This window comes from Pleuronectes platessa, chromosome 6, assembly GCF_947347685.1.
Source record: "Pleuronectes platessa chromosome 6, fPlePla1.1, whole genome shotgun sequence".
NCBI lineage: Eukaryota > Metazoa > Chordata > Actinopteri > Pleuronectiformes > Pleuronectidae > Pleuronectes > Pleuronectes platessa.
Genome location: NC_070631.1, coordinates 7,865,300 through 7,889,834, shown reverse-complemented (window position 1 = coordinate 7,889,834; position 24,535 = coordinate 7,865,300). Strand labels below are relative to the sequence as shown.

Below are 24,535 nucleotides of genomic sequence, written 5' to 3'. Positions count from 1 at the left end.
GCACACGGAATCTGGTTCTTTTAGGAGTTTCTTCAAGTGCATTGAGATAATGTCCATTAGGATTTGGTGCTACGCAAATAAAACTGAATTAGGCTTACTATTATTTTTATGACTTATACAGACTTTTACTGTAAATCAGATTGAACTTCTTATATAGAAATTGCCTGAGTACAAACCTATAAAAGCATAACAAAAAAAACAAGCAAAACGCGTGTTACATTTAAAACAGACCAAAAGTCCTCCCCGTGCTCCTCCAACTTTATTGATAGTTTAAAATTTCTAACATTTCTATTTTCTAGGACTTCAGTTGCACTTTCCTTCCGACTTAAAAACTGAGTACAAGCAAATGGTATTTATACAGTAGTCTAAGTGATATTGTACAAAAATAACATTTTGTTTTCTGTGAAAAGATTTTTCATTCCCAAATAACTCCTGATTCTGCTGTTGTGACAACTGTAGATGTTAATTTTTTTCCAAGGTAAAAAAAACAAACAAACTCCAAAGCCATTATTAAAAGGAAAGTCTACCTTGGACTGTTACATGATATTTAAATTGTAAACAGACTTCTATAAAAGAACTTGTTTCTTTTACACCTCCAAAATTGTATATCTTAACAATATAACATGTAGTTTGTTATCACCCTCTTGGCTGCTTATTGGGCAGAAATTCTTCAGGTTGTGAAATGTTCAAAACCATACTCTCTTGGCCAACTCATATCCCACTTAAACAAACCAAAATAACCATACATGGAAGTTCGGTTTCTATTTACTCCCGTCAGCTGTCTCATTTTAGAGAGACTCACATCCACAAGCTCAGAGGTCCTATAGATGCCCATGTGTGTAGTCCCATTTTATTGATCTCTGATCGCCAGTGGCTTGGAAAGGGGGGTTCTTTTACAAAGCATTATACATAACACCGCTACCAAACTAAAACATTTTTGTATTGAATGCAGAAAGATATTTTTTCAACCCCTTTCATTGTATATGTTGAGAGGCTCACTGGCCTGGAACTAGCCTCTGTTAGCCAACCTTTGGCCAGCGAAGAGGATTCAGAGAAAATAATACAACCAACCATCAATCTGAAAAAAGGAGGGGCAACAGAGGGCACTGATTATGCGGTGGCTTCCATGGAACAATCTTTTGCCAGGTGGCCCGCCTTTCCGCAGTTGTAGCAGTTAGTCTCGCAAGCTTTTCCGCAGTTCACAGCGACGTGACCGATCTCGCCACACCTAGGAGAGAGGACATGTGTTAGTTTCTTCAGAGAAAGAAAGAAAAAAATGGGGCAACTTGCTCAAAAGAGAAAGTTACATAAATGGCAGTAAGGTGGCACAAAAAAGGAGGAAGAGTCGACACTCACCTGTAACATTTCACCTTCTCGCAAAGTTTCTGGATGTGGCCAAACCCACCGCAGGAGTAGCACTTCTGCTCGTTGGCATGATCACAATCACGGGCCACGTGACCAGCTTTGCCGCAGGTGTAGCAGAGCTGCTCCCTATCCTTTTTGGGCTCCTTGCAGTCCCGGAAAACGTGACCAGTCCCGCGGCAGTTGTAGCACGCTAGAAATGACAAAGACAATCAAAATAAACAAGTTTGTCAAAATACAATATAACTAATAAAATATTATTCATTGTGTGCTGATAATGGCCTACTTTTCCCCCATCCTTTACTTTTAGGCTAAAACAATTAACTTATGACCTTTCTTTGCCTGCGGCCAATCTCTGCAATAAACCGAATATTAAGATGCTCCGACTCCTTCAGATGGAATTTATGAACGTGCCCTTAATCATTTTGGTACAATTTGGTTAACTAGTAGCCTACATGAGCTAACATACCTTGTGGAGCGGCAGACGAACTATGGAAACCGCTTCTCTCCCCCTGTGTGTGATAGACTTTTCGAAGATGTTTGGACAAATTACTCGCGATTCCACTCACACATTCAAAGTCGTATTGTCAGCATTGACTTTACTGCAAGGTAACCACACTTTTCAAAGTGTGATCACTTTGCAATTTGTATTAAACCGAAGCATCTCAGTCTCTGCGTGTGCACATGTGGTGCATGTGAGTGAGAGCCGCACTCCTGTTAAATACATCCTCAGAGAGAGATCTCTAATCTGAACTAAGAATAGTGTAACGCATCATCGATTAATGTATAAATCAGAACTAGAATTTTTGAGACAAAATGTGCAAGATAAGTATTGATCCGAAGTTATACATAAACAAATAAACAATGGCACCTGAGCCTATTTTTACTATGGTAATTTAGCACCAGGGCTGATCTAATACAGAGTGTCAGCACCCCTCCTTAGCAGTGCAGTGGGCATGACCTAGCTGATGCTTTTCATTACATTTCAATTGTATTATCAAACCAACTAAATAGAAATAATTGAGAAGAAACAGAATTGAATACACACCATCCTCAGTTTGGTCACACTCCCGGGCCATGTGTCCTTGTTCTCCACAACGATAGCAAAACAGCTCTGTAAGGACAAAGTGATATTACAAGATGAGAAGTTTGTAATTTATGGCTTTAACATAATTACTATGCTCACATCAGAAATTCTGGGCCGAGACACAGCAAGTGCAGTTACACATGGTATAATGGACAACCTTTACATATGTTATATTTTATAAAATGCATCTTGCACTGGGTGTGTTCTGCATAAAAAAAGCTGTACCCTTGGATCGTCCCCTTGCCCGGCCGCGTCCACGTCCAGCACTGGCATTGGGACAATGCTTAATCCAGTGACCAGAGCGGCCACATCCAAAGCACTCGCTGCTGCTGTTCATCTCCATGACCTTAAAAAAAAACCATGTATATCAGTAAAGAAAATTCAGCTAAAAATGTGTAACAGCATTTTACATCAAAACCACAAACACAAACAATTCATTCAGACAATATTTGTGTGAAGCAACAACTCCCATTTCGTGGAAATTGAACTCTGACCCCCATAAAGGCACCACATGCATTTATGGGCATCCCTCAAGACATCAATCATACATGTCACAAAACAATTACTGAGGGTTATCAGTTTACGGGGTTTTCATATTCTACATTATGGTTCAACTAAACACTACCAGGTCGTCTCTCTCGCCGAATGCATGATCGTTTAAGATGCCGTAACACACTTTATTACGCTGCGTATCACATTTGGTGTAGAAACCTGTTGACCACTAGTCGTACATTTTAAAGGGGATTCAGCTGTTGTCACACTGGCAGGAGAACAGCTGGTGTGCTGATGATTTGGGGGTTCTGCTGAGCAGCGGAGGGGGGTGGGGCAGGCGGCATTGATACTGTGCCATCAAGAACCACCAGAATCATGTAGACAATTAAATAATCATGCATGTGCCGGTGAAATGATTTTGACTGTATCCATGTTTGAGACACAGGTCGATAGTGGAAGGGACAGTCTATCGTAATGATCTAATCTACAATCACAGGAGGGGGAGGGGTTGAACTGTGGGGTCTATTAAAAAAAAATCGGCATGGGGACTAGATCTAACTATTGAACTAACTTACATGATTTCCTCAATGGAATCATGCCGTGATCGCCATAGGCCAAACTTCGGTTTGCTGACGCTGCTAAAGACATTGAGTCAGGAAGAATGTGAGTTAATGAATAATCACAGTCCTTGTAATGAGTGCATTCATGTTGACGTAGGATGACAACACAAGGCCGCTGCGCTACATTTCTCATCGCGTTTAGATAGTGTGGGGGTAACTTGTTGCTTTTTTTCCCCGTTAGCCTCTCGCCCGATGGGCCTCGGTTCACAGCTTACATAATAATATTTCCCCAGCTAGTCGTGGTCTTTCCGCACTCGCCACATGGACACTCGTGTTCCCGGTTCCCTCCCGAACAGGTGAGGTTATGTGAGGTTATGTGAGGTTATGTCATAACTCGGTCCGATCTACTGCTGCACGTTGTTGCTGCTGCTACAGAAATGGCCATGGAAGCATGTATGCGTTCTTATGCTAACTCGGGAGAGCTAACTCCAGAGGGCAGGCACATCTTGACGTGTTAATTAAACATCTGCAAAGACATGAGCCGAGGGCCTGAACACTGTAAATATGACTCGATTCTTATGGTGCGCTCGCTTTGGTCTTTTACGCTTGATAAGTGGACCTGGGACAATAATTCCGACCTAATTTGGTGCTTGCAGAACAGAATCAAATACCAAAGGTTGGTGCTAGCGTTGGCCTTGTCACGTTGATCTCCCTGCGTACTCGCGAGACGCTCACGCTGCTAGCTAGCGCATGCTAGCATTCCAACGAGCGACCACGACCAAGAAGCACGGTTCAGTCGACGATCGCTCCTCTTCCTCCGGTAAGGAGGTTTGGATCGTCCACTTATGGTGACGAGGATTGATCGTGGAGGGACTCTGAGGGCTATTCGAGCGAATATGGCTTTAAAACAAAATTTCCCGCGCAGTGCGCACACGCCAGAGTCGTGGTGACGAGCTAACGCTAGCGGGCCGGACACACAACCCGACGCTGCGCTACAGAAAACCACACGAGCGCGTCTTCACAAAAGGAACCCGAGCACACGGCACATTTCACACCACAGTCAAATTGATCACATGAAAGTTGCAATATTAACAAGAGTAAAATAACTACTGACCTCATCCATTGTAGGGCTCTTTTAATTCTTACCTTGCTGGCTACCTAGCTGTGTCAGTGTTTACGCCTCCTTCTTTGCGCTACATGCGGTGTGTGAGCAGGAGTTCCTGAATTGTCATTCAGTAAAAAGCCGCATGCTCATTGGCCGGCTACCCTGCAAGCGGCCAATCACACGCGGGGATGTCTGGACACCGCCTCTGTGAATCAGCCAATCGCGGCAGCAGAGTGATCCAGTTTCCCTGAATTGATTCCTGACAGAAAGTTAAAAATCTACTAATATTACTACTACAAAGAAACTACTACAAAGAAAACACGAACAAACACAAGACTATATAATGATAAGAATAATGATGATATTCTCAAAAATGATGAAAACTGGAGCCACAACATAAACACAGTTCATAAAATATAGTTGTTCCAATTTCAACCTGAAATATGACGTGTTTTCATGACATCAGTAGTGTTGGATGATCTCAGTTTACTATAGGGAATTACTAGCTTAGCACTTGTCGTGTATAAGTACAGATTTGTGAGAGCAACATTAATCGCTTAGTAAACTCTCAGGCTCCCTCTCACAGCTTTTTTTCATTTGAATTGAAGGCAGTCAGGTCCTTGTTTGTGGAATCTCTTCTCTATTAACACAGCAGTAACTATGTATTTAAATAAAAGAAAATTGTATTTACCTTACTGAGAATAGTTAAGGGGGAAACAGATATTTAAACTTCCTACACATATCACAAGTGACAGTCCGTGCAACTAATAAAAACAGAAATGACCAGAAATCTGTCTGCAAGTTAAATTCTTAAAATCACTGATATAATCTATAATTGTACGTCTATGATCACAATAATCAAACAGTGGGGTGTGTGTTTATATTTCTGAATAGGCCCTGATGTGGATCCTTCTTATTTATAGAGTCCTGATGCATCACATTTTGAATACTAAAGAACTGATGGAGGCAGCAATAAATCCGTGGGTGCTGGAAGCGTCTCAGCTGACTGGCCTGAGTGCTCAGTCAGATCAATAAGTGGGAGAGGAGCAGTCGTCTCATTTTTAAGGTGGATTTGGTTATAAAGCTCTGAGATGGCGATTTCTGTTCCCTGCTGTCTCTATTTTTTTGCACATCACAACAGTTAATACAAAGCAGGGAAAGATAATAATAAATATTGCATGGCATGAGAGTGCATCACCATAATAACCCATGCCGACTGATGACATACATTGGTGCATGTGGGGTGGAGTACCTTAAGAACGCCCCTCAACGACAAAGCCCTGCCCTCATCCTCACGAGAGACAATATTTGCTATTTCTCTTATTTGTCAGATGAGACGTCCCATTTGAAAATGCTGTTTGCAGAGGATTTACACTGGTAGACTGAAAGTACAATGTGCTTTAAATAAGGATCATAACAGGGATACATGAGGAAGATTTCCACCTGAAATTGTCTCCTGCTGCTGCTTCATGGAAACAATGTAAGCTGGAGACACCAGGACACGTTTCCCTGGTTGCTTATGACGCTGTTTTATTCTCAGATGGTTTCAACTCCCGCTTGTTGAAAAGGACCTATGAGCCATCTGTGATTACAGGGGACCCCGGGGGACTCACACCGGGATGATGGTGAACACATGGTGAGTAGTGGAGCTTACAGTTTCACAATGGCACTGTATAAGGGCTAGTTTGGAAAAGCATAAGCTAGTTTGTTTAGGCCTGTTTTGGAAACATTTTATTTCCATGCCAACTAAAGGATAATCCATTTCTATCAATTTACAGGCTTTTTGTGTATGTTATATTTGTGCTTGATTATCTTTCCTACTCTTATACTGTAACACAAGTTGAATTTATATTGTCTTTTGGCCAGATGTTTAAGATAAAATAAATAAAACCCTTTATTTGTGCCACAACGGGGACATTCCCTGTGTTAGAGCAGCAAAGAGAATAGTCAGAAAATAGACATCAGTAAAGTTAGAAAAAGTAAACATGTAATACTTATAAATGCAAGGAAACATAACCAAATAGGAGGAATATATCTAATATATACAGTATAAACAGAATATATACAGTGTAAACAGACTTTATACAGTGATTGAACATTAGCCATGAATTGCACTGACAGCAAATTAATATAATACAATGATACAATATCACATTGCTTTTATGAATATGAGGGAGGCTCCAACATGATGTCCAAAGTGTTGCACTGTTGTCATGTCTCCAGATGATGGTGCAGTTAATATTGGCTTACGTCTTTACACCAAACCGGTAATCGGCCTATTGCTTTTCAAAAGACACTTTTGCACTTTAACAAAATGTTTTTTGCTTTTGAAAGGACACCTGCCATAAACACATCAACAAATGCAAAAGATAGCATGAGCCTATGAGATCCGCAACCTTAAAAGTGACATACAGGCTACCTGAATATATTTTAAACCCAGTGCAATTGAGAAATGTTATGATATATTAAGCATCTAACATTTTAAAAATCTAATGTGGATTTTTTTTTCTTAAGCTACACATTGTTGCACTGTTGCCGTCTGTCCAGATGATGGTGCACTTGGAGTTCATAATGGTTTACTTCTTTACGTCAAACCGGTAATGGACTTATTGCTTTTCAAAAGACACTTTTGCACTTTTAATAAATACAAAAACCAAATTTATTGTTTGCACTGGTTGCTCAATTAATGAGCAAAACCAACATGATTTCCAAAAGTGTTGCACTGCGGCCAAGTGTCCAGATGATGGTGCAGTTAATAATGGATAACTCCTTTACTCCAAACCGGTAGTGGGCCTATGCTTTTTCTTTTTTTGCTTTTCAAACAACTCTTTTGCAATTAATACTTAGACAAAAAATACATTATTTGCCTGGATGTCTCAAACGCACCTTTCTTTTGCTAAGACATTAAAACCTTCCCTCTTATCCTCAAAGGTGACATACATGTTAACTAAACACACTTTTAATGTAGTACATATTTACATTTTTATAATATATTAAGAATCCAACATTTTAATAATGTAATATAGTGTTTTTATGAGTACAAACAACAGTAACAGTGAAGTGGGAGGGCTCAAGTTTGCGCAGTGTGATTGATGCTCTCAACTCTGGTTGAGCCTGGGAGCTCCTGTTTCGATCACTGGCGTCAGACGGACGCACGACCCGGACTCGAACCTTTTTTCTCTCTCTTTCTCTCTCCACCTTTTCTCCCGAGCAGCGTGGATGTTGTTTCAGAATCGCCACTTCTGGGACTTTTAATTTGAAAGCGCCTCACGGGACCTGGAGAATATCCCTCGTCGTGTCACTTTGAGGGACCGACGGATTTTTTCGTCTCCGCCGCGACAGGCACATTAAAACGCGTTTTATATCAGTGTAAGCGGCTCGTGGACGACTCGCACCCGCGACCTCGACGTCTTCACGCCGTCGCCGCAGTCACCGGACCCCAGATCAGTTGGGGAAGTGTCCAGGTTTTACGCGACTTCGGCTTTTTCCTCTCTTCTTTGAATGCGTTGCAAATATGATGATGTCACCGACGCCACTTTTTCCTGAAGTTATGGCGGAGCACAACTTTCCTAACTTCTCTTGGTGAGCGACACTCTCCCGGGCTTCGGGCTTCCAGCTGCACGTCGGGTTCGTGTTTCTTTTTCAAAAAACGAATGTAAAGTGTTTTCACAGCTTCTGCTGCGGGTCAACACGACCGAGCGAAAGGTTTCGTCAGAGGCGGAGAGATTTGAATGGAGGCTGAAAAAGCCCGAGCTGTGCACCGGGGGAGCTGGAGGATATAGTCGGTGTGCGAGGGCCCGCGGGCAGAGTTTCACGGTTCTATCTGGAGGCAGCAGGCCCGCGTCGAACACACGCTCACTGTGCACGCGTGGATTCAAATGTTTGCTGCGATGTTTGCTCTAGAACGCGTCCTCTCCGCTGCCAAAACACTCCGGACTTCGAGCTCACCTCCATTTCTGACTTTTCACCACTTCGGGCAACTCTCACAAACTCCTCTGTGCACGCAGCACTTGTGAGTGTGTGCGTGTTTGCAAAGTGTTGACTGACCAGTTGGGAGTCAGAGTTAAAGGTTCAGTGTGTAAGATTCAGGTGAAAGGGATATTTTGGCAGAAGTTGAATATAGTTGGGATCAAACTATGAGACCCATAGTTTCTGTACTCGGATTACTCCTCCAATAACTATGAATTAAAAATGAATCATATTCACATTTTTTTATTTTAGTCATCTTTAGGCAAATTTGCCCGCTTGTGTCTTGTCGTCTAATATATTTAGTCATTTGTTCCTCGCTCTATGTGCAATGCCCTTGAAATGCTGCTATAACACTAATTTGAATAGGATCATTAAAGTCTGTCCATCTAGCTAGCTATCTAAGTAGCTATCTAAGTAGCTGTCTATCTAAGTTGTACGAATTGTTGTTTTATTTACCCTAGAACTGGCCCTTTTATATGTAAATGCTATTATTTACATCGGGAGTGGGTCCTCTCTACGGAGGCTGCCATTTTTTTTTACAGCCGTCCAAACTGGAAAAACTGAAGACCTTTCTGAGTTTTTATGACAACTGAAGGCTACCACAGGTTCTCCTTCATATTTGGAAGGGGTTGGTGAGGTGAGGGGTATTCAGCTGCAACATGCAGCTTCACCACTAGATGTCACTAAATTCTACACACTGAACCTTTAAGCAAATAGCTGCACGATTCTTAATGATTCAGGGTTTCACATTGTTTCTTGTTGATGTCCTTTTCTTGACGGATCACAGCTCTTGTTTTGAACACATTTCCTGCGGCATGCTGGGATAGGTGCAAGAGAGCGACAATTTAGTTCCTGCTCTTCTGTGCTAGTGACATACAGGTGTCTGTGTGTCTGTGTGTGCAGAAAACCACCAACTGCTGTCCTCATCTCTGCAGCGTTAGCATCTCTTTGTATAAGACACACCAGAGATAATTGAGACTTTGGCGAGGTGAAAGTATACACTCTGAAAGTGAACACCAAGAGTTTGTGAAACTTGTGTGTGTCAGTGTGTGTGTATAGCCCTTCAGTTTGTATTGAAAACAAAGCAGAAGAGGGAGACTATTTGTAATGGCTACGTCCAGCTTGAGTTGAAACAACTTAAGTTTTTCCGGTCACTGCCTTGTTGCTGTTTTAGCAAAAAAAATCCCCCAAAATCCACTTTTTTGGGGGGTTTAGCAGGATTTCTTAAATTATTCTTTACCTTTCTTTTGTTATTTAACAATTGAATGTCATATGTTGAGTTTTAGTCGCCTGACAAGATTGTGACCGTAACATATAAATGTTCGAAATATTCTAAATTAATATGAATCATGGTTGGGATATTGGAGCCTAATAATCACGGGGTTCCTTTGACCAACAACCTCTGATTAAAGCAGGAAGTACAAGACAATCTTTTGCTTCAATTGACCTTATTAAGATTCTCTGTTTTGTTGATTACTGGATAATGTATTTGAGCAGTTGAATGAATAGGTTTAAATTTTCACAACAGCAACAGGCCACTTCCTCGTTGTCAAATGTTTGGGATCTTTATAATCCTCTATTGTTACGTTTTAAGTTGTCTCAACACACAGAAGAAAGGGTTTGCTCCAAGCATATCTGTAAATAACACGGCTGACCTCTACGTTGGCCTGAGATTCTCTTTGTCTGAGTGGATTAGTTTGTCTACATTACTCCGGTGCTGCCTTTCAGATGGAAGAGAAACAGAGAGTCGCCACAGCACAGCAGATGCCACTTTTATGTCAGAAACTCCTCACGTTTGTTATTTTATAAACTAGTTAAATGAGCATGTGAGACCGCTAAACGGGTCCAAACTTTATTCTCTCTTTACTGAAAATGGCCCCAATCGTGCCACCATCCAAGATTATGTTTGGAGATTACCTCTGATAAGTCCTCAATGCCATTAACCAAATCTATCGTTGTTTTCCCACTTTTGTTCCTACTGCTTTGCCACAGCCACTTTCTCAGTGAAAACCCTTTTTAAACCACTTTGCAGAACTACAGGACGTGGTGTTTGCTACTCTAAAGACAGATATCAGGGAATCCATTTAAGCACGTACTCAAGAGTGTGCACACCACCAATGTCCTTACAAAAAAGAACGAGAGCTAATGTAATATTAATTAAGAAGTCACTTGGTGAGGAGTCTGAGTACTAATTCTGTTGGTGTGTGTGTGTTGCTTATTTATTTTTTTCAGACCACTGAGAGCACTTGGCTTTACTAATGGAGCACCTCCAGGGAGCGTGGAAGACTCTGAGCAACGGCTTCGGAATGAAGGACTCTGCGTTCGAGGGCCCGTTGCTCTCACCAACCATGGTGCAGGGCTTTCACTGCCAGCGCCGCTCCTCGGATGACAGCAAGATGCCCGACTCCAAGGCTAGCAGCACTATCCGAGTCTACCTCCCAAACCAGCAACGCACTGTGGTGAGTCCCATTTCCACTGCAAGTAGAAAATTGCAGACATGAAATAACACCTTTGAAACACTGCGCTGGTACACAGTTTTGTAAATTTGTTGTTGCTGCGTACATCCTGATGAATTTGTGTTGTGCCCAGGTAAACGTGCGACCGGGTATGACTCTGCAGAATTGCCTGATTAAAGCGTTGAAGGTGCGAGGTCTGCAGCCTCAGTGCTGCGCCGTCTTCAGGCTGCATCCAGGACAGAGGAGGTGAGCTCAGCACCGTTGTGGGTTTGAAACCAGGGAAAATAAGATCTGAGTTTGCACTGGTCACATTCTTATTCACTTTATAAATTTTGTCTGCTTCGACGTCCCTTCATGTAAATCTTTTTGTGAATTTTGTAACAGTAAAAAACTCCGGATGGATTGGAATACCGACTCCTACTCTCTGATCGGGGAGGAGCTGCTGGTGGAGGTTTTAGATCACGTCCCTCTGACAACGCATAATTTTGTGAGTACCTAAATCATTGTGAAATCCTCAATGCTCTGTTTGTCCCTGCTTGACAAATAATGGTTTTTTTCTGTCATTTGATTTAGGTCCGGAAAACATATCTGAAACTTGCTTTCTGTGATATTTGCCAGAAGTTTCTTTTGAATGGTTTCCGTTGCCAAACGTGTGGTTACAAATTCCACGAGCATTGCAGCACCAAAGTGCCCACCATGTGTGTGGACTGGAGCAATATCAGACAACTGCTGTAAGTGGCTTCAGTTTAAAATGAAAGCACAATGTAGAAGGACCATCAAAAACTAGCCAGTACATTATAGAACAGTAACTTTGGAAAATTACATCAAGAACTATTAAATAGAAATATAACATGCCATCCTAAGCCCATTCTCTGTGTAAGCTTTTAGTTTTATTAAATGTAATCAATAATAATCTAATAAAACCTGAAGTAAGAGTCTTAGTGCATTAGAAAGTTTCTAGTTGATGATACTGCAGGTCTAAGCTTGGGTAAGTTCGCATATATGCAGCTTTGAAGACTTGCACCGAGAATAGAGGCTGATTAGCGTTGGTTTGCATACATTATGTAGGAGTGTAATCATTTGAAGATCCATATCACTGACAGAGAAGAGAGTCAGCTGTTATTTGATTTACACACACACACTCTTACAAGCTGCACACTATTCACTGTCTAAATTCTCTCTGCTTTCAGCCTGTGTCCAACACCCGGTGAGAGCGGTGCCCCGTCCCTGCCGTCACTGACGTCCCGGCGAATGAGAGAGTCCTTAACCCGGTTTCCAAGGTGCGGTGACATACCCATGTGTTGCTTTTCATTAACATGAGATAGATTCATCATGTAGATGTGAGGAAACCTAATATGGTTGAGATATTGGGACCTAAGTATCAGGGTGTTCCTCAGGCCAACAACGTCTGATGAAAGCAGGAAGTGCAAAACAACAATTAACCTTTGTAAGTCCCTCAGCTAAGTGGATTACTGGAAAATGAATTTGAGCTGTTGATTGAATCTATTGTACATACGAGTAGAGATACATTTGCAAGTTTTTTTATCAGTGATAGCATGTTGCAGCTCATTCCACCATCGGGGAACCACAATCGAGAACTGTCCAGAATGAAATCACTTCGCTAGTAGGGCTGGCAATGAAGGAAGAAGGAAGGAACATAACCCTCTCTGATTGATTTGACTTCTGCTCTCATTGCAAGAGAACCTTAATCTTAATTGAATTAAATCCTGTTTTTAATGACGTCCTCAGCTTTATGGAGGCTAAGCGGTCTGAGGGCTGATGTAACGCAATGTGTGTAAAGGGCCTGTTGTTCCGGGAGCCCTTAAAATAGTTAAAAAACTCTGCGAGCTGCCAAATTAGCACTCAACAAGTATCAAGTTGCTCCATGCAGAGCAATCTCAAATGCTCTTTTGAAACTTAGTTCTGTGCAGCCAAAAGGGGGATTGTTCTCAAGGAGTGTTCTCCATGGTCACAAGTGTGATGTAATACGATCTTTGTTTACATACCTCATTCAGCTAGGGTACCACTGTCCCCATTTCATCCAGCAGCAGTAAGACGAAGGCCACAGCTAAATACACTAATAACGTCTTCTAAGCTTATCATTTTTGGTTATATCTATTATTTTTAACCATATTTGATTTGCATGTGTGATGGTTTTTTAGTTGATGATAAACAGATGATCCCTAAGTGGGTTAAAGTGAGAGAAAATTACAGAAAATGACAAATGAAACCAGAAAGCCCCGGCGGCAACCACAGTGGCCACACCCACGGCGACCCAGTTTTAAAGAAGTGACAGAATTCAGCATCTGTTTTTCTTTTTAAATGTCGTCGCTGTGTGTCATTTTGAAGCGGGGGGGGGGGGGGGGGGGGGGGGGGGGCACCAGATCTTGGAAAACAATTTCTGCTCAATCTTGAATCTTGATCCTTGTTTAACCCCCGCAGCTCAGCCCACCGATATTCAACCCCTCATGCCTTCAACTACACCACGCCCTACCCACCCACAGGCGCTGGTCTCTCCCAGAGGCAGCGCTCCACTTCCACGCCCAACGTCCACATGGTTAGCACTACCCTGCCTGTAGACTTCAGCATGATTGAGGTAACTACACACCATACACGGGTCCCTTTGGTTCTTCTGTAGCTTCACGCTGCCAGTCCTAAAATATCTCCTGCCACAGAGCCATCCTGTCCTCTTATGAACATCTCAGGCATTCCAACTATCCTCACCTTTCTCTTTTCTATCTCTTATCTAACTCTGTGTTAAATATTCCACCTGTACACAGACAAGCCTGTTCCCCTGATAGCATCTTCTTTTAGCCATTTTTTCAAAACTGTGACACTTCACTTCCCCCTGTTCAGTTTTAGTTTCTGCTTTTTCACGGCCTGTGTGCTCTTGCACAATTAGGTCACTAGTTCTGCATGCTTTATAGAATATTTCCCATATATTCTGTCCAGGTGGAAGCCTGAGCATCACTCTTGTCGTTGTTCTTTCCTTCCTCACTTTACTTTACTGTGTCCCTTTCCCTCCTTTCCACTCCTTTCCTCACTGGCCTGTTGTAATGTAACCTGTTGGGGAGTAGCTAGAATGCCCGAGTACCTCCCCCAGCTCCTGGTGCCATAGATTCTGGCTGAAGAGGAAAGTAGGTATTGTGCACTTCTCCCAGTCTATTGTTGAGGCCTCACCTGAGAAACCAGAAAAGGTTAGAGAGCAGTGTGTCTGTGTGCAGTCTGAATGGCATGCATTGCAAGCAGGCTATCTGCATTCACATCTTAAGTATGGCAGTCAAACCATGAGTGACAGTACAGTGTGTGGTTCACTGTTTGAACAAGCTGACAGATCCTTTGTGTGTTTGTTTCTTTTGCCTCTCTAGGATGCAATGCGTGATCACGACTCGGGTAAGTGTCAGCTCGGTCAACCCTTCACCCTCACCGCAAATATAGTCTTCTTAGATACACGGTGTTGCTCAAATTCTACTTCTTCTTTTTGAATTGACTGTATAGTTTTAGTTCTCATCACAGCAGCTGACCTTGATGTTCAACCATTACATAATAGTCCTTAAAAAAAAAGAGAGAAGCGGTACAGACTAATCATGTGGGATTGATCTAGATGTCATGTGATGGGCCATTAGACAAAAAAAAGGCTTATCATTAATCTCAATAATTAGTTTTTCCATTACCGCGGTTGTTTCTGTATTATTAAATGTGACAAGCTCGATTGGAGATTTGATTTATTTTACTGTTTCCAATCATAGCTCTGTTTTGAGTGGGGGAGACTGAGATTTGAGACAAAGTCCAAAATTCACCATATATTGTCCACTTCAGAGAGTTTGACCTTTACTTGTGCACAGAGAGTTATTATATCCCACTGTGTTACATCCGAGATAGGGATTCACAGTAGATGGTCACTGCAGAGTAATAACTAACATTATGTATGTCACAGACTGAAAATGTGTCTAATTGATATGATCTGACTGATTGAAAATAGTTTTTTTTTACACAGATTTACCACTACAGTGTGAAGCAAATAATGTTGGAGACAACTAAAATCTTCTTTTTGTACTTTGAAGGGGGGAGTTCCCCCAATCAAAGCCCTACAGGCTGGTCCCACTCCATGGCCCCAGCACCCGCCCAGCGAGAGAGGGTCCCGTCCTTTAATACGCATGAGAAAAATAAAATTGTAAGTTCCACTCTGTGTGTGCCTCGTCTCGTGCGTTGTATATCGAGTAAATTCTTTGAGCAATTTGTGCAATCACAGCCACAGAATATTGGTTTATGATAATCTCTTTTGTTTCATTCGAGTCACTCACACATCATTCGCACTGTCTGTGATTCCTGTTGATACAGAGGCCTCGGGACAAGCGGGACTCGAGTTACTACTGGGAGATTGAGGCCAGCGAGGTGTACCTGAATTCCCGCATCGGCTCAGGCTCCTTTGGAACTGTGTACAAAGGGAAATGGCATGGTAGGAATGCATTTCAGCTTGGGCAGGGCACTTTCAGGTGTAACCACTTTCCCAGCAAACTACACCTAGCACTTAAAAACATTAGTCGACACACTAAAGTGAGCCCTAGTTGCCAAATGGGCTTACAATAGAACTCATCAAGGTTTGCTGAGGAGTGCTTTTGTTGCAGGTGATGTAGCAGTGAAGATTTTAAAGGTGACCAACCCCACACCGGAGCAGTTCCAGGCCTTCAGGAATGAAGTGGCTGTCTTGAGGTAAGAGGAGTGTGGAAGAGTGTTGAATTCTTTCGTGAATCACCTTCATCCTTAACTAACTTTGTTGTGGTGATTTCCTCTTCGATTGTGTGTCGCAGGAAAACACGACATGTCAACATCCTGCTGTTCATGGGCTACATGACGAAGGACAACCTGGCCATCGTGACCCAGTGGTGTGAGGGCAGCAGCCTCTACCAGCACCTTCATGTCCTGGAGACAAACTTAAAGATAATCCAACTCATAGACATCGCCAGGCAGACAGCTCAGGGCATGGAGTGAGTCCCAGATGGGAAATAGTTCTGATGAACAAAAATACCAAAAAGAACAAGATCTCTATTTTAATCTCTGTCTATTTTCAGCTACCTGCACGCAAAGAACATCATTCATCGTGACATGAAGTCCAACAGTATCCTTTTTATCAGCTGTTTGAGAGTGTTTGTACTTAAAGCACTTTAAGTGTTTTCTCGCTGTAAATTCCTTGACGGTGGTGTAGATATCTTCTTGCACGAAGGGCTCACAGTGAAGATTGGGGACTTTGGTCTGGCCACAGTGAAGGCCAGGTGGAGCGGCTCCCTTCAGGTGGAGCAGCCGTCTGGATCCATTCTCTGGATGGTGAGTAACCCCCAATTATATTTCTCAACAGCAATGAGACGATTGCTATGAGAAACTTGAGCTGTAAATAACAATAAATCGCCATCTAAAGAAAATAAACTAGAAAATGTCCTCCCTCAAGTTTTCTCTCCTCCATGTCCACAGGCTCCTGAGGTTATCCGGATGCAGGATAACAATCCCTACAGCTTCCAGTCTGATGTCTATTCCTATGGAATTGTTCTTTTTGAGCTCATGACGGGAGAGCTCCCATACGCCCTCTTAGCAAATAGAGATCAGGTAAAGTCAAATTTATTTATTAGTTTAGTAGTAATACTGCTCATGCTAGTTTTTTTAACTTATGGAAAACGTTAGGCTCGCAAGTTTCTGCTACCTTGTTAGATTTGGTTATGTCATACAGAGCTGTAGCCCAACAGTCAGACATGTGTTTATGCCCTGGTCCTCGCCTGGGTCCCAGTGTCAGACTGCAAACCAAAGCCAGGAGGTGGTGGAAAGACACTGGGTCGCTGTCTGAAGGGGGCTGTGGAGCTGGCCTCGGGCCCACCACGGAACAGAGGCGGACGCCCTGGAGCCACTGGCCTAATTTTAGACGCCGTAACACAAGCCAGTATGTGTGTGAGAAAAGGGGTGCATGGGTGCGCATATGTGGTCTGTGGTTTTTCATCCTCTTACAGGCCACAAGACCTGGTTTGGGTCGTGTCTGGCCCCTTGTTCCGCTCAGTGTACTGTCTCTATTTAAATCAGGCTGAAGTGGCAGTACAGAATGTGCCCATAAGTGCTGTGATGATCCACTGTTGTACCTCTGGTCTTCTTGATACTGTAGAATGACTTTGCACTCAGCTGACCTGGCAAGCACATAGAGTACTCCTATCCTCCTTTATCTCTGCAGCATCATGCACTCATGCCTTTACAATAGCTCCAGTGTTTGAGATGCCTGTCACCTTAGACCATGTTTGTAAAGTTTCTCTGGGATGGACTGCTGATTTCAGATTGTTCAGGTGTCCTGTCTGTCACACTGATGTGGCTCAGTAGTTCAGCTCTAGATTATTTTATCTGCACTCCCTTAGTCTCATCAGTTCTTTATGTCATCCCCCCTTTCAGATTATCTTCATGGTGGGAAGAGGATATTTGTCCCCAGACCTGAGTAAGCTCTACAAGACCTGCCCCAAAGCCATGAAAAGGCTGGTGGCCGACTGCATCAAGAAGCTCAAGGACGAGAGGCCACTCTTCCCGCAGGTGAACACAGCTCTCATTAACTGCCAGCAAAGTTAATGAAGAGTGCTTTTTTTAACTAATCTTTCTTTTTCTCCTCATTCCTGCAGATCTTGTCCTCCATCGAGCTTCTCCAGCACGCCCTCCCCAAGATAAACCGCAGTGCCTCAGAACCGTCCCTGCACAGAGCCTCTCACACCGAGGACATCAACTCCTTCACTCTGACTTCCACCAGAATGCCTGTGTTCTAGAGGCTCGGGCAGCGCCGTCCCTCCTCCTCCTCTCGTCACACTTCCCCTCGTCTTCCTCTTTGAAATATCCTGAATAGTCCAAATGCTCAGAACAACCAAATTCTCTACATGCAGATGCCAGTATAGGCGTAACAATGTACAGCACATGCAATCAATCATAAACCTAAAGCATATCAGTAAAATGTGTGAGGATAAGAGGAAAGTGTGGAGAGAAGCACTGCTGAGTTTGACTCTGAGAGGGGCTGAGTGATGATGGATTGCAGTGGACACAAAGAACATACATGGAGGTGGTGCCTTGCTTTACCACTGCACATATTAAGAAGTATGCAGTGGCTCCGCGGTGGCAGTGCATTTGGTAAAAGTTGTAAATACACGCACGCACACCTACTGAAGACAGCGATAACTGGACATTGAAGGAAGCTCAAGAGAAGGACAGGCGCGTCTCTTGATGCGGGTTCTGTGATGTGAAGCACACCCGTCGATCCGGTCGCCCTGGTTTCTGATGAAGAGGACCTTACCTGCCTTAAGAGGAAACAACGCCTGGACAAAGATCCTGCACAACTTCACTTCCTCTTGTTATCACAAACAAACCCGTTGGATGTAGTCCACTTAGTTGCACAGTAGTAGTTAATTTGACATTGTCTCACATGATAATGGAGTAGATATGGGAAATTTGTCCTGTTATTGTTGTCCTGATCGTCTTTGACTTCTTTTTATCGTCTTTATTTTTTTTGGGTCTATTTGGAGGAATTCTAGCCTGTCAGACAGTGAGCGATGATGGAAAACTTTTGCACATCTCAGCAAAAGCAATGGTTGTGTTTCAACAGTGGTTTCGTAGCTCGGAGTAAACTGAACTGCAGAGAACACCCCCCCCCACCCCCCCCCCCCCCCCCCCCTCCCCACATTCTCATCGGTCCTTCCATGCGTTGGTTATCTCGAGCTGGAACTTTGGCGGTTGTCTTAAATATTTTAAATGATTTTTGGAAACTAACTTGTATTTGTTTATCATGTCTCTTTCAGGAGGTTAAACGTTTTATTGTGAACTTGGTGAGAAAGTTGTCGATTCAATATTTTAATAAAATTAAGTTAAAATTTCTTTGCCAGAAGAGATTGTGTTGGTCACCTTCTTGTTGAGGAAATCCATTTATGAATCACTGTGTTAATAATGTGTCGCTGGACGTTCGGACGCAGGTGAGATGGGCGGTCGACACCAGATTACACCGCCTCGCCGCTTGTTCACTAACCATAAAATCCCACACACGTGTAAGACTTCGTGGAAGGGGGCAATGTTTGCTGCAGCAGTAGCAACGTGGTGTGAGCTCACAGAGGATCCAGCTCAGACACGCAACCAGGGGATTCCACCATTGGCTGGTGCCACTGTGCGCCGCGCAGCCACTGGCAGGCCCAGTGGAACAACCATCATTCAGCAAGGGAGGGACGCAGTGGAAAGAGAGAGGACAGTTATATTTTGTTTTAGTGTAAACATCCAGCATGTAGTTCCTGCTGGGCAGGACCACTTGGCTTGGTTCAGTCCCAGTGCAAATTTAACATAAATATGGGGAATACTTGCTGTGATGAGAAGGAATTTGTGTGAGTTGGTTTTAATGTTTGATGGCTCTTTGTGATCAGCCCCAAGGCAAGAAACCTGATGGCAGTTTTTTTAGTATTTTAATCACATGTTTGAAAAAGCCCCATCTCAGGGTGAAACAGGCCTGATCGTCAGCAAAAGTGGAGCAACACAATAAGAGCAGACCATGGGCTGACTGCTGGTTGTCTATTTTTATACCACTTTTTTTCTCTTATGTGTTTATCTGTTCTATTTCTGCATTCTGACAAGCCACACAGGCCAGAATGAAATCAACAGAGCCAAACGTCCCATTTCCCTGTCCTACAACAGCGCCATCTCGTGGTTGTGCCTTCACGATGTGTGTGAGCATGCTTTATACACTGTAAAACCATTTACTGTTACAGACCTACGTAATAATCCTTTAACAGTTATACTTCTATGACAGGAAAAAAGTCCTGCGTTCAAATAAAGTACATTTAGTATCAACAAAATATACTTTAAATGTCAAACTTACTTGGACCTATTCTAGGGCTTCTGTGGCCAATATGTTATGAGATATATGATTACATCATTTGATGCATTGGGAGATATGAAGCAGTTTATTGCTGTAGACAGCCGAGGTTGAGCCAGTCCAGTTGTTCCTAAAGCTCAGAAGATAAATCTGAAGGCTCATGATATGATTCATTGGGTTAAAACGGGGAAGAATCATAAAGGTCCACAACACAAAGCAATTGTCATTTTATTTCTGTCGTCTTTAATGTAAAATGATCGATAATTTGACCTCTGAATATGTTTTCTATTTAAATTTTCACTCTTAAAATGAGTTAGTAACTTGCTGTTGAATAAATTTCTCTAAAATATAGTTTAATAAGTAACAGGAAATGTAATCATAACACCTAAAAGTATTTTCATGGCCAGGAGAGATGTTGAGTAAATGGAGTGAAGCACAGTCAGAGAGAATTTTGACGAGGACAGATTTAGATAATATATATGCTGATATAATGATAATACCAATATGATTTGACAAACAGCCTCCAGACACAATGGACCAGTCTTTATTAGAAGCTCCTCCATCACTTCACAGTTCTTGCTTCTCTCTGTTAAGGCCTCCAACTCTATATCAGAATAACAAAACCTTTTTGCCTTCATATGTCAGTGTGGTTTTCGAATACTCATGCCGTAAAAAGACCAGGTCTTTATCCACGATGCTGGAACAATAACTCATACACGTGTTTAGATTGAGTTTGTCATTTTAGTGTTTTTGTAAATTCTGTGACAAAGTAAAAGCACAGTCATGCTGATCAGAATGATTATGTAACCTTAATACCACGTGAGCTGCAGGAAGGCCTCTCATGTCTCAGTGTTGCCACCAGATGGCAACAAGGGCATAGACTCATAGTGTTTGTGTACTTCTCCATCTACATTCTTTTTTCAGAGCAGCAGAATCAATGGTGTTATTTAATTATACAACAAAAAAGAATACTTGGTTTATAAGTTGATAGATTTTCAAGCAGAAAAGGGTGAAAAAAGAAACTTGCTCCAGCTTCTCATATGAGATGATTTGCTGCTTTTCTTATATAGTGGAAGGAAAACCAAACAACACCCCTGAAGATGTCAACTGTGCTTCTGGGTAGCTGTCGTGGGCTTTTGACATTTAATTCATTAAAAGATTAATTCAAAAAATGACTTAGCATTGTGCCCACTTTTAAAACAAGCATAGGCAGTGATAATTAAAATAAACCATGTCCAAGCTCTGTATCAGGTGTTTTACATCATTTTCAAACATCCCTGGGCTTCTCACACATCATCTTTATTTTCTCCTTCACTCTGAGATGGAAGTGTATCTCCCCTCGCTGCCTCCTGCAGCAGATGGCCGGTGCAGAGTGCACCTCACCCGGGCACAAGTTGTTCACGTAGTGCAGCAGCTTGGCAGACAGCTGGGAGGAGTCTAGACGGAAGCTCCTCGGTAGGAGCCTCGGGGGCCCATGGTGTCGTTCCTCTAAGTTCTGCGGTGGCTTTTACCATCAGCGGGCCGGGGCGGTGTGCTTGTTGTGGGGGGGAAACATCAATACCATCTGGAATCCTGACAATACACAATGGTGAGCATGTTTTATCTGTTCAATAAAGCAAACAGCATGAATGTACCTAATGCATCGTGACCCCTGAGCAGCTCCAGCTTTCAGCAAACCTCTGCTCCTGCCACAGTCTGCAGCCATGCCAGTTATCCATGGATGGCTTCAGGCAGAAAGTGTCTGGCAGTTTCTGACAGTTTCTAAAGTTCTGACCGAGCCCTCGTGACATGAATAACAAGGGACTATACAAAGGTATCATATCCTTCTTAAAGGAGCCATATATTTATAGAATCTGGATTTTACTGGAGAAAGAGACCCATTGAAGTACTACATACGATAACTTGATAATAAATACATGTACTTTTTGTTTTCCAAATTAAGGTCCTAAGATAAAAATTATAACTTTGACACTCGATATGAAACTGTGATGGTTTTCCATTTTTTAAATGTGCACCGTCGTCAGTCAGGGGAGAAGAACAGGACCGAAATGCTGCATCGATTTTCCCATGTAGTTGTCAATATCAAAATTTCAAACAGAAAATATGTTTCCCACACTTTCCCCATCTCATCCAGAAACAACTTTGCAGACACCTGCAGCAGGATGACACTGTGTATGCGAAAATTATGATTCTTTGCTTGTTCTGTATTCCTGTGCTTTTTTAGAGAAGGTGGCTTCAGTGCTGCAGAAAGTCTCTGAGGTCGCAAAAAAGAATTGATACAGCAGAACTCCAGAAGCAGGAGATATAAAGAAATGAGACTGTACAAATCAAGTCACAATAACGTCTCTATGAGCAGCTTTATACTTTTTCTCGGAGCCAGGAGTGGAACAAGAAAATTATAAACATTCAACCTGGATGATCAACAAACAACAATTGGCCAAATCACATCAAACGAATGTCTGGTATGCAGCAACAACAGAATGTAATATAAAGTAATTCAGTTTGTATCTGTCAAAGAAAGGTTAATCAAATTTAGATTTTTATTTCCGGTACATTATGAGTCAAGATATCCTTCGCTGCTTCCACTCGTTTCATAATTTGATCAGATCAGCCTGACAACTCATAGACGAGTCTGTAGCTTAGAATCAATATATGTCCAGAGACTTGTCACCACGTGGGTCCACAGTGAATTTATAAGAAATCAATATTCGTATCATTAGAGCAGTAGACCTCGCCCTTAACGCCTGCAGCAGCATCACAGGTGAAGCTGTTCACTCTCACTTCAGCCGTCAGTTTCCAAGAGGTTTGTTCTCAGTGGCTCCATCTTCCAGCAGAGACTTTACTGTTGCTCATCGTCTACCAATGTCTGAGGGCGTGAAGTGGTTTGTTTTCTCAGCCACCGCCACCGGGCCTGAGACCGATGCTGGTGCTAAGGGTGAAGAAGTGTTGGAGTTAGATTGGATCTGCAGCCCTCCTGATGTGAGATCCTCGGGCTTCAACAGGGAATCCAGAACTTTAGCACTAGAGATATTGATCACATAGATATATAACGATAGAGGAAGGTTTAAAGCTGAATATAAAATATGATCATATCTCACAGATTGAGGGTTTATTCATTAAATCATCAGTATCCCACATTGTAAACATATGAGGTAGGTAGACACCACAGAGCAGAGGGTATACATTAGCTAATTACAACTATCTTGTCATGCATTTGAGTGCAGGTTTTGTAGTGTGGCCTCACCTTGAGTGTGTAACCGATTGAGTCTGTGACATTGTCGACCAGTAAGAAACAGCATCACAACACAACACAGACGATACAAGGACACAGAACCAAACTTATATTGCAAATGAAGCTTTATTGCCAGTGACAGAGGGGAAATATCCAGACCGGAATGTTTTCCACGATATATTGTCTTCTGATCTCGAACAGTCCAACACCGGTTTTATAAGCACATATATTTACCATTGCTCTTGATAAGTTCAGTCCTGCAGGTCTGAGAATATAAGTTTCACCTCGACACACTGGCCAAATAAACAATTATCCAATTATCATTTATCAAATATTCAATCACAATCACCGAACCAAGGTATTATAACCATGCAGATATTGAGAGTGGGGAGCCCCTGCACGTCGCTGCCTTGGTGATCAATGTCATGGCATATTTCCTAGTAAAGAGAACAACACATCCATCAAGCCTCAGGCATGGCTTTTACAAGGATACGTTCACAGATACAATGGCACTTATACAACTCGGAAAAAATAATTGCACACAGAGCTCGCTCAACACATTTTACACTACAGTAAAAAAGACATTGTTGGAAAATGGTCCAGATAATTTTTTTAATATATATATATTCTATTCCGTAGCTCTTTAGCTGTTTAGAGAATTGGATATTTAGCCCCTGGACAAAAACCAAGTGATTGTGACAAAACAAATCCGACGGGTGGGTGAATATAGCTTTTTGAATCAATTCGATGGAAGATCTGATTTCGAAAAAACAAAAATTATTATTTAGTAGAAAAAAGAAAAGAACGATGTATTGCACTTTCCACGAACTCCCTGGAAGAGAGTGATAACATGCTCAACATCTTTGAATGGCAGTAACACAAGCACTTTCATCGTTGTCATGGCAGCAGCCACCGCAGCCGAAATCGAGTGCGAGGGAAGAGGGAGGTGGGAGGGGAGGGGAGGGGGGGGGGGGGTTCATGGCAGATCATACGTTATACACTTTATCCTTATCAATCGTTGTGTCTGCTTCCTCACAAAGCAAACGTGTAACACGACAACAATCTGAATACAGCATCAGTTCCCCGGCACGTGATTTTTTTTTACGCCAGGCCTGCTTGTGTGTTCTCGGATCGCTGTTCCATCAAACACCCCCTGCGACACACTGCAGAGTTACCAGTCCCCTGGCTGATATTTACACGATGGGTAACTGGACTGCAAAGAGCGTTAGTGAAAGTAAATAATTTCTTCTTTGGTTCAAAATGATACAAACCTATTTAAGTTGCGTGTGCAGACTCCTGCACAACAATCCTACATCATATATATCTCTGATAAATCTAATCTTAATATTTTACTACGTTTCCATTTAGTAGAATCTTCTTAATCACGCTAAATAATCTATTTTCTTGTG

General features: G+C 42.4%; 2 protein-coding genes across 8 annotated transcripts; one reads left to right on the top strand and one right to left on the bottom strand.

Annotated features, from left to right (window-relative positions):
* Positions 1-214: 214 nt before the first annotated feature.
* Positions 215-4,782, bottom strand: cnbpa (CCHC-type zinc finger, nucleic acid binding protein a). 3 transcript variants are annotated; one of them, XM_053423887.1, is made up of 6 exons: positions 4,648-4,782; positions 2,675-2,795; positions 2,411-2,476; positions 1,832-1,888; positions 1,357-1,555; positions 215-1,228 (listed from the first exon to the last, which is right to left on the bottom strand). In XM_053423887.1, the coding sequence occupies exons 2-6, from the start codon at positions 2,790-2,792 to the stop codon at positions 1,111-1,113; spliced, it is 558 nt and encodes a 185-aa protein (XP_053279862.1). In that variant the 5' UTR covers positions 2,793-2,795; positions 4,648-4,782; the 3' UTR covers positions 215-1,110. The 3 variants fall into 3 exon arrangements, with proteins under 3 accessions (XP_053279862.1, XP_053279861.1, XP_053279863.1); XM_053423886.1 differs by having other exon boundaries at positions 4,616-4,751; XM_053423888.1 differs by lacking the exon at positions 1,832-1,888 and having other exon boundaries at positions 4,616-4,751.
* raf1a (Raf-1 proto-oncogene, serine/threonine kinase a) lies at positions 3,681-18,922 on the top strand. 5 transcript variants are annotated; one of them, XM_053423884.1, is made up of 18 exons: positions 3,681-3,857; positions 6,147-6,242; positions 10,808-11,034; positions 11,165-11,277; positions 11,416-11,518; positions 11,605-11,762; positions 12,222-12,311; positions 13,474-13,627; positions 14,400-14,424; positions 15,096-15,205; positions 15,373-15,490; positions 15,660-15,744; positions 15,843-16,019; positions 16,104-16,150; positions 16,238-16,356; positions 16,501-16,632; positions 17,455-17,589; positions 17,676-18,922. In XM_053423884.1, exons 3-18 carry the CDS (start codon positions 10,834-10,836, stop codon positions 17,814-17,816), a joined length of 1,908 nt encoding a protein of 635 aa, XP_053279859.1. In that variant the 5' UTR covers positions 3,681-3,857; positions 6,147-6,242; positions 10,808-10,833; the 3' UTR covers positions 17,817-18,922. The 5 variants fall into 5 exon arrangements, with proteins under 5 accessions (XP_053279859.1, XP_053279858.1, XP_053279857.1 ...); XM_053423883.1 differs by lacking the exon at positions 3,681-3,857 and having other exon boundaries at positions 5,951-6,242; XM_053423882.1 differs by lacking the exons at positions 3,681-3,857; positions 6,147-6,242 and adding an exon at positions 7,696-8,188.
* The last annotated feature ends 5,613 nt before the right edge of the window (positions 18,923-24,535 follow it).

Coding starts and splice junctions, on each gene's coding strand:
- cnbpa (XM_053423886.1), bottom strand. Junction 2,477..2,674: donor GGCAAGGGGACGATCCAAGG/GTACAGCTTTTT, acceptor TTGTCCTTACAG/AGCTGTTTTGCTATCGTTGT. Junction 1,889..2,410: donor GTGTGACCAAACTGAGGATG/GTGTGTATTCAA, acceptor ATCTTCGAAAAG/TCTATCACACACAGGGGGAG.
- raf1a (XM_053423885.1), top strand. CDS start 10,834: ATGGAGCACCTCCAGGGAGCGTGGAAGACTCTGAGCAACGGCTTCGGA. Junction 16,151..16,237: donor TCGTGACATGAAGTCCAACA/GTATCCTTTTTA, acceptor ACGGTGGTGTAG/ATATCTTCTTGCACGAAGGG. Junction 16,633..17,454: donor TCTTAGCAAATAGAGATCAG/GTAAAGTCAAAT, acceptor CCCCCCTTTCAG/ATTATCTTCATGGTGGGAAG.